Below are 14227 nucleotides of genomic sequence, written 5' to 3' on the forward strand. Positions count from 1 at the left end.
ATCCAAAAGCATTTAACAACCACCAGTACTTCAACGGACTCACTGCAACAGAATTTGAAAACTACTACTCTCTAGCTGTTAACTGTCACTTTATCTTTAACGGAAAATGTATCAGCAAATTGATGGTGTGGCTATGGCAGTCCATTGGGCCCTCTCTTTGCTGATATATTCATGTCCTTTCACGAAAAATCCTGGCTCAATAATTGTCCTTCTTCATTCAAACCACTACTTTACCGACGCTACGTTGACGACTGTTTTTACTTTTCACCTCCGATCACGTCCCTCTCTTTCTTGACTACCTGAACCGACAACATCTAACATCACATTCACAACTGAAGTCGACAAAACAGAAAGCTCTCATTTCTTGACATTGATATCTCTCGTACTAATGGAAATTCACCACTTCCGTCTACCGCAAACCTACTTTCACTGGCCTCTTCACCAACCCACAGCTTCATCCACTTACTTACAAACTTTCATTCTCCTGCTTACCACCGCATCTTCAATCTTTGCTCTACTTACGAAAATTTCATACAACTCGAATTTACCAGAAAGTCACTCACCAAAACGGTTTTCCTTCACGTATAATTGACCATCACCCGCTTCCTTAACAACACCTTTGCCCCTAAACCACCTGTCTTGACTGCTCACAAAATGCCCATCTATTTCTGTCTTCCTTTCACCGGCATACACTCCCTTCAAATTCGCACACAAATCAATAACCTTTGTGCCAGCCTTCCACATATATCCATTAAATTTGTTTTCCGCCCTTCTCAACGTATCTCTTCTTTCTTCCCCTTTAAGGACAAAATTCCCAAACCTCCGAGATCTGGTGTAGTCTATTTATTCAAGTGTCGAAGCTGCAACGCTTCGTATGTGGGTCAAACCACACGTCATCTACACACCAGATTTTCGGAGCACTTGGGAATATCCCCCCTTACAGGCAACCAAGTTTCCCACCCTGCATCATCAAGCATTCTTGCTCACATTAACGCAACTGGACACACCCCCAACTTAGACGACTTTAAAATAATCTCCTCTTCCAACGATACTTATGAACTCTCCATCCATGAAAGCCTTCTAATCAATAAATACAAGCCTTCACTTAATGTGCAAGGAAACTCCATTCCACTTAACCTCTTTTAATTTCTCTTCATTTCACTTCCAAACTTTCTTATCATGTATCCATTCGACACCGCTTCCTTTAGTAGTAATTTAACACCTTTTTGTAAATATAATACCTTGTCTTAACGTCCTATTTATTATTTGTCTGAAGATGTCTTGAGTAAAGACGAAACGTCACAATAAATTTAAATTTTACAATTTGTTTTTTTTTTGGTCTATTTCTATGGCTCTAATCAGAACTTTATGTTGGGCATTAATTTTTATCACACGTATTCGATTTCCGCTCGGCAAGTCTCTCGCTACAGTCATAAAAAACATTTATTTTCAATAATTACAATGGAATCAGTCATTAAAAGCTTTCCAAAACATAAAATAATTACCATTTGCAATTATGCGCCACAACACGGTACGAATTATTAAATAGAACAGGTATCTATAGAGTTGCGAAATATTAACGGTAAACTGTTTACAAGAAAATACGTAGCGCTCCGTTTTCGTTCGACCACGTTTAGAAAGTGTGTTCATATCGATCCCGAAAAGTGACGTTTTCAAACAATTCCGCTCCGGCGGGGTATAAACGCAACACGGTTTCGTTACTTCTTTGCGCCGTATTCAGACCGACCGGAGTAGTGTAAACGTAGTCTGACTTTGGTGACTATAGCATATTTCATATTGAGTTGCATATTTTAACTTATGATTAAAAACGTCGCATCAAATTTCAAAAAAGGCACGACATAATACATGTCGTTATGTAAGCTACACATGCTATAAAAGCTATGAAAAGAACATATACTCCATGCATGTACATACTATTCATGCTACAAACACCATTTACTCTACATAAAGCCTACTACTATACACATTATGCACACCAGGGGCTGGTTGCATGAAGCCTGATAGCGTTATCCATTGGATAGTACATTTTTCAAACTTGGTAAAAAGTTAGTCATATTTTCTTTACGATGATGAAATTTTTAATTCTAGAACCAATGGATAACGCTATCATAGCTTGAGCAACGGCCCAGATACTACATAATATACACACTATACACATTATACACACTATACACACTCTGCTGCCTATAGACACACTATACACACTATACACACCATATACACTACATATACTATAAACAATATACACACTATATACTGTAAAGGCTTTAAAAAACATATACACTGTATACAATATTTAATACTGTCTGATGATGTCTTGGGAGTCAAGACGAAACGTTACGCTACTAAATAAATATTTCTTTTTATACGTCATTTTTGTATTGAATGGCTCTTTTAAAAGCACCTTGCTGGGCTTTAATATTTGATGGAAGTAAAACAGAATAGGTAGTGATGAATGAACAGCAAAGAACGAGAACAGTCTTTACACTATCTAAAATATATAAGAAATAAGATAACGTTTGTCAATGTAGGTAGTGATGAATGAGCAACAGAGAACAAGAACCGTCTTTACACTATCTAAAATATGTAAGAAATAAGATAACGTGTGTCAGTGTAGGTAGTGATGAATGAACAACAAAGAACGAGAACAGTCTTTACACTAACTAAAATATATAAGAAATAAGATAACGTATGTCAGTGTAGGTAGTGATGAATGAACAACAGAGAACGAGAACAGTCTTTACACTATGTAAAATATATAAGAAATAAGATAACGTGTGTCAGTGTAGGTAGTGATGAATGAACAACAGAGAACGAGAACAGTCTTTACACTATGTAAAATATATAAGAAATAAAATAACGTTTGTCAGTGTAGGTAGTGATGAATGAAAAACAAAGAACGAGAACAGTCTTTGCACTATTAAAATATATAAGAAATAAGATAACGTGTGTCAGTGTAGATAGTGATGAATGAACAACAAAGAACGAGAACAGTCTTTACACTATCTAAAATATATAAGAAATAAGATAACGTTTGTCGGTGTAGGTAGTGATGAATGAACAACAGAGAACAAGAACAGTCTTTACACTATCTAAAATCTATAAGAAATAAGATAACGTGAGTCAGTGTAGGTAGTGATGAATGAACAACAGAGAACGAGAACAGTCTTTACACTATGTAAAATATATAAGAAATAAAATAAAGTGTGTTCATTCTAACCAGTTTCATCTCCAGTCAATGGAGGTAAAGTCATTCTGTAATGAAAACCACTGCAACATTTCTACGCAAATAAAAAAAAAACAGCAACATTTAAATAATCAACTTTTTTGTTCAGAGTATTACAACAAACTACTAAAGCAATAATTTTATCAAATACGAACCAAAATCGCTGAATGTCCATTACTTTCCATTAACCCTAAAACATACGGCTTTCTCTCATCTTCTACCAATGTATTTACTAAATAAATAGTACGTCATCTTTTTAGTAAACTACATCCATCTAACCCTAACACTAACCCTAGAACGTACGGCTTTCTTACATCTTCTACCAATGCATTTACTAAATAAATAGTACGTCATCTTTTTAATAAACTACATCCATCTAACCCTAACCCTAACACTAACCCTAGAACGTACGGCTTTCTTACATCTTCTACCAATGTATTTACTAAATAAATAGTACGTCATCTTTTCAGTAAACTACATCAATCTATAAATTAGCAGCCAACAATCGCCATTTATAAACCAAAAGGAGACTATATTTACGTACGTTAAAAGTTTTACAAAACAAAAATCCATAGTTTTATTCAAATCAAAACACGAAGATCTAACCAGGATTTTGCCACTATGAGGACATCTTCAAAACAAGTCTTTCAAAATCTATTTCGCTATAACATAGTTTTCAGTAATTTTTAACCACCAGTCGTGCGCGCACTTGTCATTTTCCCAATCAAAATTTTCTTCGTGGAAAATGGAAATCGGCATAGTTAAATCAATGTTCTATTATTGAATTTCTTTCCAAAAACAAATCGGTTATCTTGCGTTTATATGTTTTGGTACAGATCAAAGAACGTTTTCTTTACCGTAGCGACCGCTTAGCTAAAAGACCGAAATTTGTTTGCGAACGAAACCGTCTTATATGATATGTAATGGCGGAGTTCCTATCAGCTTTTAATTATCTTTCGTGATAGCTAAGTGTTTGTTTTTCTTTTTCATTTTAGGAGTCTTGAATTCAATGACGTTTACCTGAATTCCCACTCGTGTTGTCAAACGTTGACGAAGGTTGCCAACTTTGGCTTGAGTGAAAAGGCGAAGCCAAAACAGTCTGATAAGAATAAAAGACAGATTACCGATCAGCCTTTCTGTAATTGAGTACTTTTTAAGTACTACTTAATTTGTAATAGTTTAAAATGAAACGGATCACTGAATAGTGAAGACCACCTACATGCATAGAACATCATCTCCTGTTATTTTTTGTAAGCACTAAACCACATTAACTCGACTCTTAGCCAGTAAAAGCACACAAACGAAAACTTCCTGGACACATTTAAAGTAGGAGACAAAATATTGGGGCGAAAATTTATCGAAGGGAAGAGAGAGAGAATTGCACAGAGCACACACAAAAATTTTCAGAGATAACATTCTACATACGCTAGTATTCTGGGATTTTAAGTATGGTACGTAAATATAGTCTGCATGATGCTATCAATGCGATGAATGAGGAAAAAATGGAATTTAAGTATGATTTAAATGAGACTTCAGGACCAAAGATCGCTCCTACATCATTCAATTATCAAAGTTTACCTCAGATAAAAACGATAATTGCGAATCCTCTTGATTTGTTATATCGTTTTGAATTATAGTTACCAAGCTGTTCAATTTGATGTCACAACCCTGGGAAAAAAGTAAATTTTAAAACCGTCATCGCTCATACGCAGCACAAGTTAATAATAATATAAACAGTATCGATGACGCAATGATAGAACAGAGTATATAGATGTATGAACTATTTTTTGGCATTTACACAATTATGACTTTTCAATACGCTATAACAAATTATATTAACCTATAATATCCTAATTGAGCCCCGTAACATCCTAACTGTAACCTATAATATCCACAACTGGACAAATCATTTTGTTTTTCTCCTCCTATTAGCGTGCTTAACCACTGAATATTAGCTAATCAAAGACATGCATGTCCTAAAGGTACATTCAACGATTCCATTATGCAGATGGATACATTACCTTATGTTTGCCAGAGTATAAAGCCAACGTGTTGTCAGGAGAAAGGACGAGAATCATGTTAAGGCCCTATAAAAATATCTAGTTATGACGTATAAATCACAAATAACTCTGCAATACATCACGACAAACCAAAGACGTACGGCAAAAAGACTCCCAGTAATGCTCCCCTAAGTTATGCCTGCTTAACTTCAAATTCAAAAGACTTTAAGAGCAAAATTAATGGTTGTGAAATTCTAAAGAATAAAACTTTACTTATCAAGTTGCCTCAAAAGTGTTTGGAAATGTAGCTACATCCAAAAACTGTTAAAATGGTCAAAATGTTTGAGAATAACCTCGTTAGTGAAATCAATGTAACTAAAAACAATATTTACAGTGGAATTTTTAACTTTACAACACAGCCAATATTTTCAAAGAAAAAAGACCGACTTTTGATTTGAATAAATTTAGGAAGCCCCTCAGAGGTAGTTGCATGAATAACGCAACAGAAACGCCGAATAAGCACATTTGTTTAAACTATACCCAATTTTATCCTAAATGCCTGCTTTGCTTCAGTAACTAGGGAACTACAGGCTGGAGAAACGGCAACACAGTGTACTTTAGTATGCCAATACTTCAAACAACATTTCAAACAGACGTTTACCAGCACTAGCTCATATTTGCAAGAAATCATTTCATCAACTGACACAGGATTTACAAACCTTGATGGGGGCAGCATCAATGGCTGATATATCAAAAGTAGAACCAAATATCACCTGGCCAGCTCTTTCACCACAGCTAAATTTTGTAAGTCTAAAAATGAGGTAATTTCTATGAAGCCAAAGTAAATTTTGAAGAACACCTTATGGTAGTATGCACATGAAAGTACTAAAAGTAGCAACACGCATTTAGCACGTCCTAAACTAAACGTTTTTACTTCATCGCGACAGAACGAAAACAATAATGATATCACTGAACGAGCGCAGTAAATGCTTTGACATTGTAAAAAGACTTCACAGCGTTCATAAAATAAGTGCAGGTATATAAAATTACTTAAATGCAAAAAGGCACCATAAACATGTTTGACAAACCATCGCGTACCTTAATTTCGATACATGAGGGACAAGAAAGCAAACATATTTCACGCCACAAACATCAGTTGCTATAAATGCTTTACTAGCTTCTCCTTTGCTGGCGTGTCTAAATAAAAACATAAAATAATTTAGAACTTTGCCAGTCACTTCATTCTCTAAGGATATTCGACCAAGTTTGTCATATTTTGACGATATACAAGACAGGGGCCGGTTGCACAAAGTCTGGATAGCGTTATCCATTGCATAGTTAATTTTTCAAACTTTTAAAAAAATATTTATAGTTTCTTTACGATAATGAAACTTTATAATTCTAGAACAATATGGTATTTCATTGATTGTCGACTTCAAATCGTAGATTTTCATCTTTCAAGAAATTTTTGAAGCATTTGAAAATAAACTAAATGGTTTGAACCCGGGAGTATCGCTGTATGTTTGTAAATGTAGATTGTCCAGGTTGGTATAGACCTGAGAAGGACTGTTTTTGTTGTTGTTGACTGAAGTTTCGACAACCTTAGCGGTAGTCATCTTCAGAGTCAAATGAGGAGTGAACGTCTTGTTAGCCGCATTTGTTATCTGGTTCTTACGTCCTACTTCTAAGTCCTTCCCAGGACTATACCAACATGGACGATCTACATCTACAAGCATTTGAAAGTATAGCTATCCAGTGGATAGTGCCATTCGGCTTCGTGTAGCAGGTTCCAGAACTGTAAATGACTTCGTTGCGAGTAACAAAATCATAAGTAATTGTTATATTTAAGTGGAAATATAAAGAAAAACAGTTATATCTTGCACTGAGGTAACAGTAACTAAAGCTACTTTTGCTTTTTATAACAATGACACTATAACGCAATGATTTTTGAGTTATTTATCTGATCGCTTAAATGTAGTGAAAGAAAATAAATCAACATCCCAGAAAAATGGGATCAATGGATTTATTAAATCAAATCCAGCTTTAAATCCACAAGTGCAGCTTATGAAAGGCTATTTAATTGTGCTGGGTTCATTTTTGGCCAAAAAAAGGTTCGAAAAATTATAATTTGAAAATTTATCTACCCGTTAAGTTAAACAAGAAAAATTGCGCAGTGACTTAGTTTGATTGTAATGTTTCATGTTGAAGTTTTTGGAGAAAATTGCTTCCTGATTAACAATAAATATATCTAATTAATTCAATGATTTGTATAACGTAGGTCGTGGAGGGTAGCACTTTCTATACCTGACATTTGAAACTTCCTCCCAAATATGATCCAGACAAATCTCCGGTTCTAGTGGTTCAATAGTGTGCCAGAATGTGTCTTCGTGGAAACTGTTGGCGACAGTTGCAGAAGATCGAAAGATATCAGGAGATTGAAGAATGGAAGATGAATATACTAAGAATGAGATAAACTTTCATCAGATCACTCTCGATGGAAGGGACTAGACTGAACTATTCGACGATCTAAGTTTCAACATCAGATCACTCCTGATGAAAACACCAGACGGGAGTAAATAAAGACTCAAGTTTCAACACCAGATCACTCCTGATGAAGACACTAGACTGGAGTATATAAGAACTCAAGTTTCAACACCAGATCACTCCTGATGAAGACACTAGACTGGAGTATATAAGAACTCAAGTTTTTACATCAAACCAACTTCTAATCAGACAATAAAACATCAAGACACAACCATTGTCGATGCACGTAAATAGATAGTAGATACTTCACCTAAACTGTGCTGACCAGATGGTGATTCAAGCAAAGTTCTGCTTGAAACTAACCGCGACATTTGTGGCGATGACATAAATGGCGATTGTGGTAGACGTCCTTGACCTTTCTCTACAGGAGACGAAGTACGAGTCACGGTCATATGTGCTGGAGAGGATGTGGTCAACGAGAGTCGGGAGTAGGCGCTTGGTTTTAATATTGGAGTGGGAAAACGTTGATTGGTTGGATGAGGAAGTACATAAGACGAATCATTGTTCGTTGGAAGTTCAGGATACTCCTGAACAAAGTAAGATACATCATTATTCTTTATATATTCTGAAAAAGGCTTCATAGTTGTAAATTTGACTTTTTTGAAGGGAGAAAATGAGAAATTAAAAATTGCAGTTAGCCGTACAGGTGAGGAGTTTAATACGACAGAAAATAAATATATGAAAATGTTCCACACACCCCCCTCCCCAATATCGAGTTTGCTACGTCACTAAGACCTACAAGTCGTAGTGCAAAGTAGCATTGTTAATTCTTCATACGCAATAGCTAAAACATTCCGGTTTGTGAATATTGCATAAGGTTGTGAGAGAAATCTTAATTTTATATTTTCTTAAGCGTGGACATGTTCTTTAGAGCAAGGTTTGCATAGTTAGCTTAAAACAATTGGACGTAACACAGCTACCTAGAACCATAACATAAGATATTCGTTGTGGGATAATCTAGCATTCACACCCTTGATTACTGAAGAGCAAAAGTTAAAAATATTGTTGTTAAAGAAATGTAGATCGAAGACCGAGATAAAAATGATAAAAATTGTGACGGAATAAATCAGTCTCCACTTATTCAAAAATACAGATGATGACTTTTAAGCGGGAAAGCATTCAAAAACTGTCTTTTCATTCAATTTTCTTTCAAAGAGAGGTATAACAAAATCCCAAGCGCAATATTAATCGCAAAGCGAACTATTTCTCATCCTTCAAAAGCATCCTACCTCCTTTTTTGCTTCTCGTATCAACCAAAGAGAATGAACTCCGATGAAAGAATCGTAGGTAAGAAGTAATGGAGGATCGTCGAACGTGAAAACGACATGTAGAGTTTTATCGCGCATGAACGAAGTGTTTCCTTAATGGAAAATTCAAAAACATATTACCTTAAGCGATGATAAACAGTGAACTTATGGTGATTTTGATACAAAATTTTTACTGTCCTAAAAAATGTCTCTTAAATAACTGCAGTGCATTGGTGATTTTCTTTAACAATGTTTGCATTTGTGGAACTATTGAAGTTTTTTTTTGAATGGTAAATGAGAAAATACAAGATCTTTCCAATTTCATTGGGTCAGTCCGTTATGAAGAGCAATATTCAAGAATGAATCTTCATCGGAATGATATAGTTTCAATAACGTTTTGTGCCCAATGTTCAAAGAGTTTAAGGCTCAAAAATAGACTCGCTGTTATAGCAACGCAGTGTATGACCTTAAGAAGACCTTAGTTCAACGTAAACCGTCCTCAGATCATAGAGATCATGAACGACTACGAGACAACGTTCTGACATTTTGCTCTAAACTCAAAGGATTCATTATTTACCCGCATAGCGTCCAATAACAGGTCTTGGTTCATCCAATGGGCTCAATAAACTGAAGATGGTCGGAATCTTCTTGCTACATGTAAAATATAAATGATCAACAAGTTCAAGAGGTCATAAAGCAGACGGGGTAAAAACAAATTGCAAATTAAGAAATATATAATGTAAATATTTGAAACCAAAATGAACAGAAGTTTTACGCCTTTTCCTTAATGACAAACAAACTTTTCTATTTATGTTATTGTCGATTTCAGTTAACTTTTCAAATGGCGGTTGCCAAGTTACTTTCTAATTTTGCCAACTACATTTCCAAATATGGAATATTCGTTATGAACTTGTCAACTTGAGTTGACAAGTTGTGTACTTGAGTAGTGAAGTTGGGAACTTGAGTACTGAAGTTGGGAACTTTAGTACTGAAGTTGTGAACTAAAGTTGCGAAGTACAAGCAAACGCGAAAGGTCTTTGTACCCTGTAAACATTTGGCAATGAATCCGTTCAGTTAGCAAGGAAAAGCTTTACCAATAGAAGTAAGAAATGAAATACTTGAAAGGTGGTTAAATAACCAGCGTTTGACAAACATTTTGAAACAACTAAATCTACCGTATAAGACTATATCAAATACAATAGACAATAAAGTCGTACACAAATAAGTGCACGTTAAATTACGTTAAATATTTGAAATGTGGTTAAATAACGAGCGTTTGACAAACATTTCAAATATAATAGATCTATGGGTAGACACTGGTTCTATTGCACCTCGCCAGAGCGAACGTGATGTTCGAACCACGCGTACAGATGACGTTATTGCATACACTGAATATCTAAAAATTAATAAACCATCTATTTACGCTAAAGAGATTCAGCAACACCTAGAAAATAACAAAGTTTGCCTTCCAGCAAACGGATTAGAATTGCTAAAGCTTTTCCTTGCTTACTGAACGGATTCATTGCCAAATGTCTACAGGGTACAAAGACCTTTCGCGTTTGCTTGTACTTCGCAACTTTAGTTCACAACTTCAGTACTAAAGTTCCCAACTTCAGTACTCAAGTTCCCAACTTCACTACTCAACTTGTCAACTCAAGTTGACAAGTTCATAACGAATATTCCATATTTGGAAATGTAGTTGGCAACATCAGAAAGTAACTTGGCAACCGCCATTTGAAAAGTTAACTGAAATCGACAATAATAACATTGAAAGTATCTCATTGTTTATTTCGATTGATTTTGTAGTAGGTTATTGGAGGTAAGCACAGTGCTGTCAGAGACCCTCCCACCCTCACAAAATATATTCACTTTGTGCTCTCTCATTGTAGGGGGCTTTTCAGATTTTGAGAGCCGTTTTTTGACCATTTTAAATTTGGATTCGGAAAGGTTTTCTGATTTTATGATCATTTTGAATTATACATGATATATAAAAACATTCAACAATGCATTCTCTTTAAATATCTTTTAACCCACCCACCCCTCCCAAGAGGAAAGATTGAGAGAATTTTAACAAGGCGAATAAAACTTTGATTATGATGATTGTTTAACTGACCTTTTCTGTTGATCTGAATCTGAAGGCAAAACATTTCTCTCTAAAATCAAACCACCATGAATTGCAAGAACCTTTGATACCTATGTAATAAGTATGGTGCATGTTATGTGAGCCTTCAATTTCATGGTCAGCCCTTTATCCCTCCTTATTTACTAATAAACCATTATTCACCTTCCTGACTACCTAAAGGGACCATTATTCACCTCCCTGACTACCTAAAGAGACCATTATTCATCTCCCTGACTACCTAAAGAGACCATTATTCACCTCCCTGACTACTTAAAGGGGTCATTGGTGACCTCCCTGACGGCCCTAAGAAACAATTGAAAACCCCTGACAACCTTAAGAGACCATTGTTGATTCCTTAAATACCTCAAGACACCATAAGTGACTCCATTGACTACTCCAAGAGTCCGTAAATGACCCCCTGACTACGAACTACCCTACTACCAACCTTAAAAAGTAAGGGTGTTGACTCGATGTTTCCACTTTGTGAAAAAGCCTTTATAACATCTTCTTCAACAATACAAAGACATCCTTCTTTCACTAAAACATTGGCAACGTGTAATGACATGAGCTTTAGAATGAAATTTGAAATGTTTTAATTTACAGAAAATTCTTGATGATGGAGTTTGCACTATGCTCAATGTTTCACAAGAGTCTCAAGAAATTCATTCTTATATCGAAAATGCCTCGTCACTAGTTTGCATAACAATGTGCTCCAAAATATCAAACAGCTTTTACAAGCAATTTTTAACACCACTGTTGCCTTGTGTATCAATCATGAAACTCAGGGGTGTATTCACAAGATTTTTACAAGGGAGGAGGCTCTCGGGCATAAACTGGCAAGACGAACAAAAAAAATACTGTTTGTTACTGTTTGTAATGAGGTTACAGAGTAACCAAGGTTAATATCAGAGGAACCAGTTGTGGCCTGGGACCAAATGAAGTAGGAAGGTATATAAGTAACTAAGTGTAAATGGGCTACCCATTATTCAACACATTTGTAAGCAGAGAGCCCTGAAAAAAATTTTTATTATTTTTTTTCCATAGAAATGGTTTTCAATGTGATATGGTGCAAGTATGTGGTAGTCAAGTCCTGAATGCGAGTTGTTCTATTCAGGACCTGGACTCCAAGCAACCCAAAATGTGTGCCAGGTTGCTCAAGCTTGCACCTAACCATCCATGTGGCTTAAGTATGGTAACGATAAATATTAACAAACAGTTAAGATAAACAGTCATGTTATAGTAATCTAATAGCCTGCATTTACTGGTACATATAGGAATGATCAAGCCTATAAAATCACAAAATCATGAGCTCATTGGAGGTAAAAAAATTAAATAACTGCTTAACACGTCGAAATCATGAGTTGTTGAACAATTGTAAAAGAAGGCTGAGCACCCCTAACTTTACAAAAAACTCAAAAAAGGGGGGACTGAGTGCCCCCCTTCTATATACCCCTTGATGAAACTAAAGGCAGCTCAATTGAAAAAGAAAACTCATGTAGTAAAATGAAGTAAAAACTTAAACACAAGTTTTCAACATGGCTTATTGCTAGCAAAACTGCATTGACAGGCCGTATTAACTAATTTAAAACATTGAAATTAAAAACTTTTAAGATTTTATTCAAGCTGACACTTACTTGTGTCTTTAGTACGAAACACACACCACAAGGCATCTGTTATTGGTGATTCCACAGTGAAGGATTTGTGCAGAACTTTTGAGTCTCCAGTGCGTGAACTCCAAACAGCTGTGTGACCACAAACATAAATCTCATCTTCGATGTCATCAAAGTCCTCAAGAGAGTGTCTCAACTGCCAAAACTCTGTCTGTAAATAAAATAAACATTTGGTATCTGATTTAAAGAGCAGTTACATGTGCCTTCTGGCCACTTGCCCACTACCATGATCAGCCATCAGACTAAATGTTCAAATTTACCTTTTTTCTTATACTTTCATCGCCCCACGGTTCATGTAAGCTGTCACACTTTTCACCAAAAGTCTTAACACGTGGTTCGAGTCTGACAATTTCACGACCGTAGGGTACAAAACTGGAGAAATCACTGATTACAAACATTGAAATAAAAACATCGAATCCCTTGCTTGTAAACAAGTTACTTCGGTGTAACACGCCGCTTTAGTGCAGTTAAATTGAAAGTTCCTCGGTTTAAACTTTAAACTTGTACAGTACAAATATATTCTTCAATTCTTTCTGTTTTTGATTTACGCGGGATTTGAGCCCACGATTACAAACCTAGCCGGGAGCAAATACTTCCTTTAACAAAAAGGAAAATTCTTAAAATCGTGCATGAATGTGACATGTCTGAGTAAGGTACCGACATCATTTTCTCTTGCTTTACACATAAAATGCTAAAAAACTGCTATAGCTATCAAATTAGCGACCATTATGAATATTGCGGAAAATGTTGAAGCACATTGAAGTGCATCCTATCAAAATCATGACTTATGTAAAAGCGTAACTTTTTGTCTTAACTCTCAAGACATACTCCACTGAAGTAAGATTACCACTGCGAACGTTGTCGAAACGTCGCTAAACACCAACAACAACATGTCCTTCTCAAAACGGCACTGACCTTAATAATCTACATCGTCAAACATTTAACATATACCGTCATCTTTTTAATTCGGAATTTATATCTATTATGGTACCAGAATTTCTCTTGCAAACAAATTAAAGCAAGATTGTTTTACAAACAGAATTACCTGATTAGCTATCAAAATGATGGTTTTTGAATTTCTAGCCATTGAATTGTTGCGAAATTCATCCGATCAAATTTTATATGAAAGAGAAACATACAGCGATCATAATAAAGTAAATGGTTTGAACCCGGGAGTATCGTTACATATATGTAGATGTAGATCGTCCAAGTTGGTATAGTCCTGAGAAGGACTGTTTTTGTTGTTGTTGACTGACGTTTCGACAACCTTAGCGGTAGCCATCTTCAGAATAAAAATTTATTTTCTTTTTACTCTGTCTACACCAACAACAAAAACAGTCCTTCTCAGGACTATACTAACCTGGACGATTTACATCTACAAACATACAGCGATCATA

General features: G+C 35.5%; 1 protein-coding gene across 1 annotated transcript in view; it reads right to left on the reverse strand.

Annotated features, from left to right (window-relative positions):
• The window catches only part of LOC124451822 (anaphase-promoting complex subunit 1-like), a 61109-nt gene extending 48276 nt beyond the window's left edge, over positions 1–12833 (reverse strand). Inside the window, exons 1-14 of the mRNA XM_047002424.1 lie at positions 12795–12833; positions 11606–11697; positions 11152–11231; positions 9616–9689; positions 9021–9151; positions 8042–8318; positions 7552–7705; positions 6346–6444; positions 5967–6057; positions 5269–5334; positions 4826–4915; positions 4268–4346; positions 3403–3479; positions 3242–3302 (exon numbers count right to left, since the gene is read on the reverse strand). Coding sequence (XP_046858380.1) covers positions 3242–3302; positions 3403–3479; positions 4268–4346; positions 4826–4915; positions 5269–5334; positions 5967–6057; positions 6346–6444; positions 7552–7705; positions 8042–8318; positions 9021–9151; positions 9616–9689; positions 11152–11231; positions 11606–11697; position 12795 — 1372 coding nt within the window. The 5' untranslated portion in view covers positions 12796–12833. The remainder of the gene's footprint in view (positions 1–3241; positions 3303–3402; positions 3480–4267; positions 4347–4825; positions 4916–5268; positions 5335–5966; positions 6058–6345; positions 6445–7551; positions 7706–8041; positions 8319–9020; positions 9152–9615; positions 9690–11151; positions 11232–11605; positions 11698–12794) is intronic.
• Positions 12834–14227: the final 1394 nt, after the last annotated feature.

The sequence above is a fragment of the Xenia sp. Carnegie-2017 genome, unplaced genomic scaffold (genome assembly GCF_021976095.1).
Source record: "Xenia sp. Carnegie-2017 unplaced genomic scaffold, XeniaSp_v1 HiC_scaffold_24, whole genome shotgun sequence".
Classification (NCBI taxonomy): Eukaryota; Metazoa; Cnidaria; class Anthozoa; order Malacalcyonacea; family Xeniidae; genus Xenia; species Xenia sp. Carnegie-2017.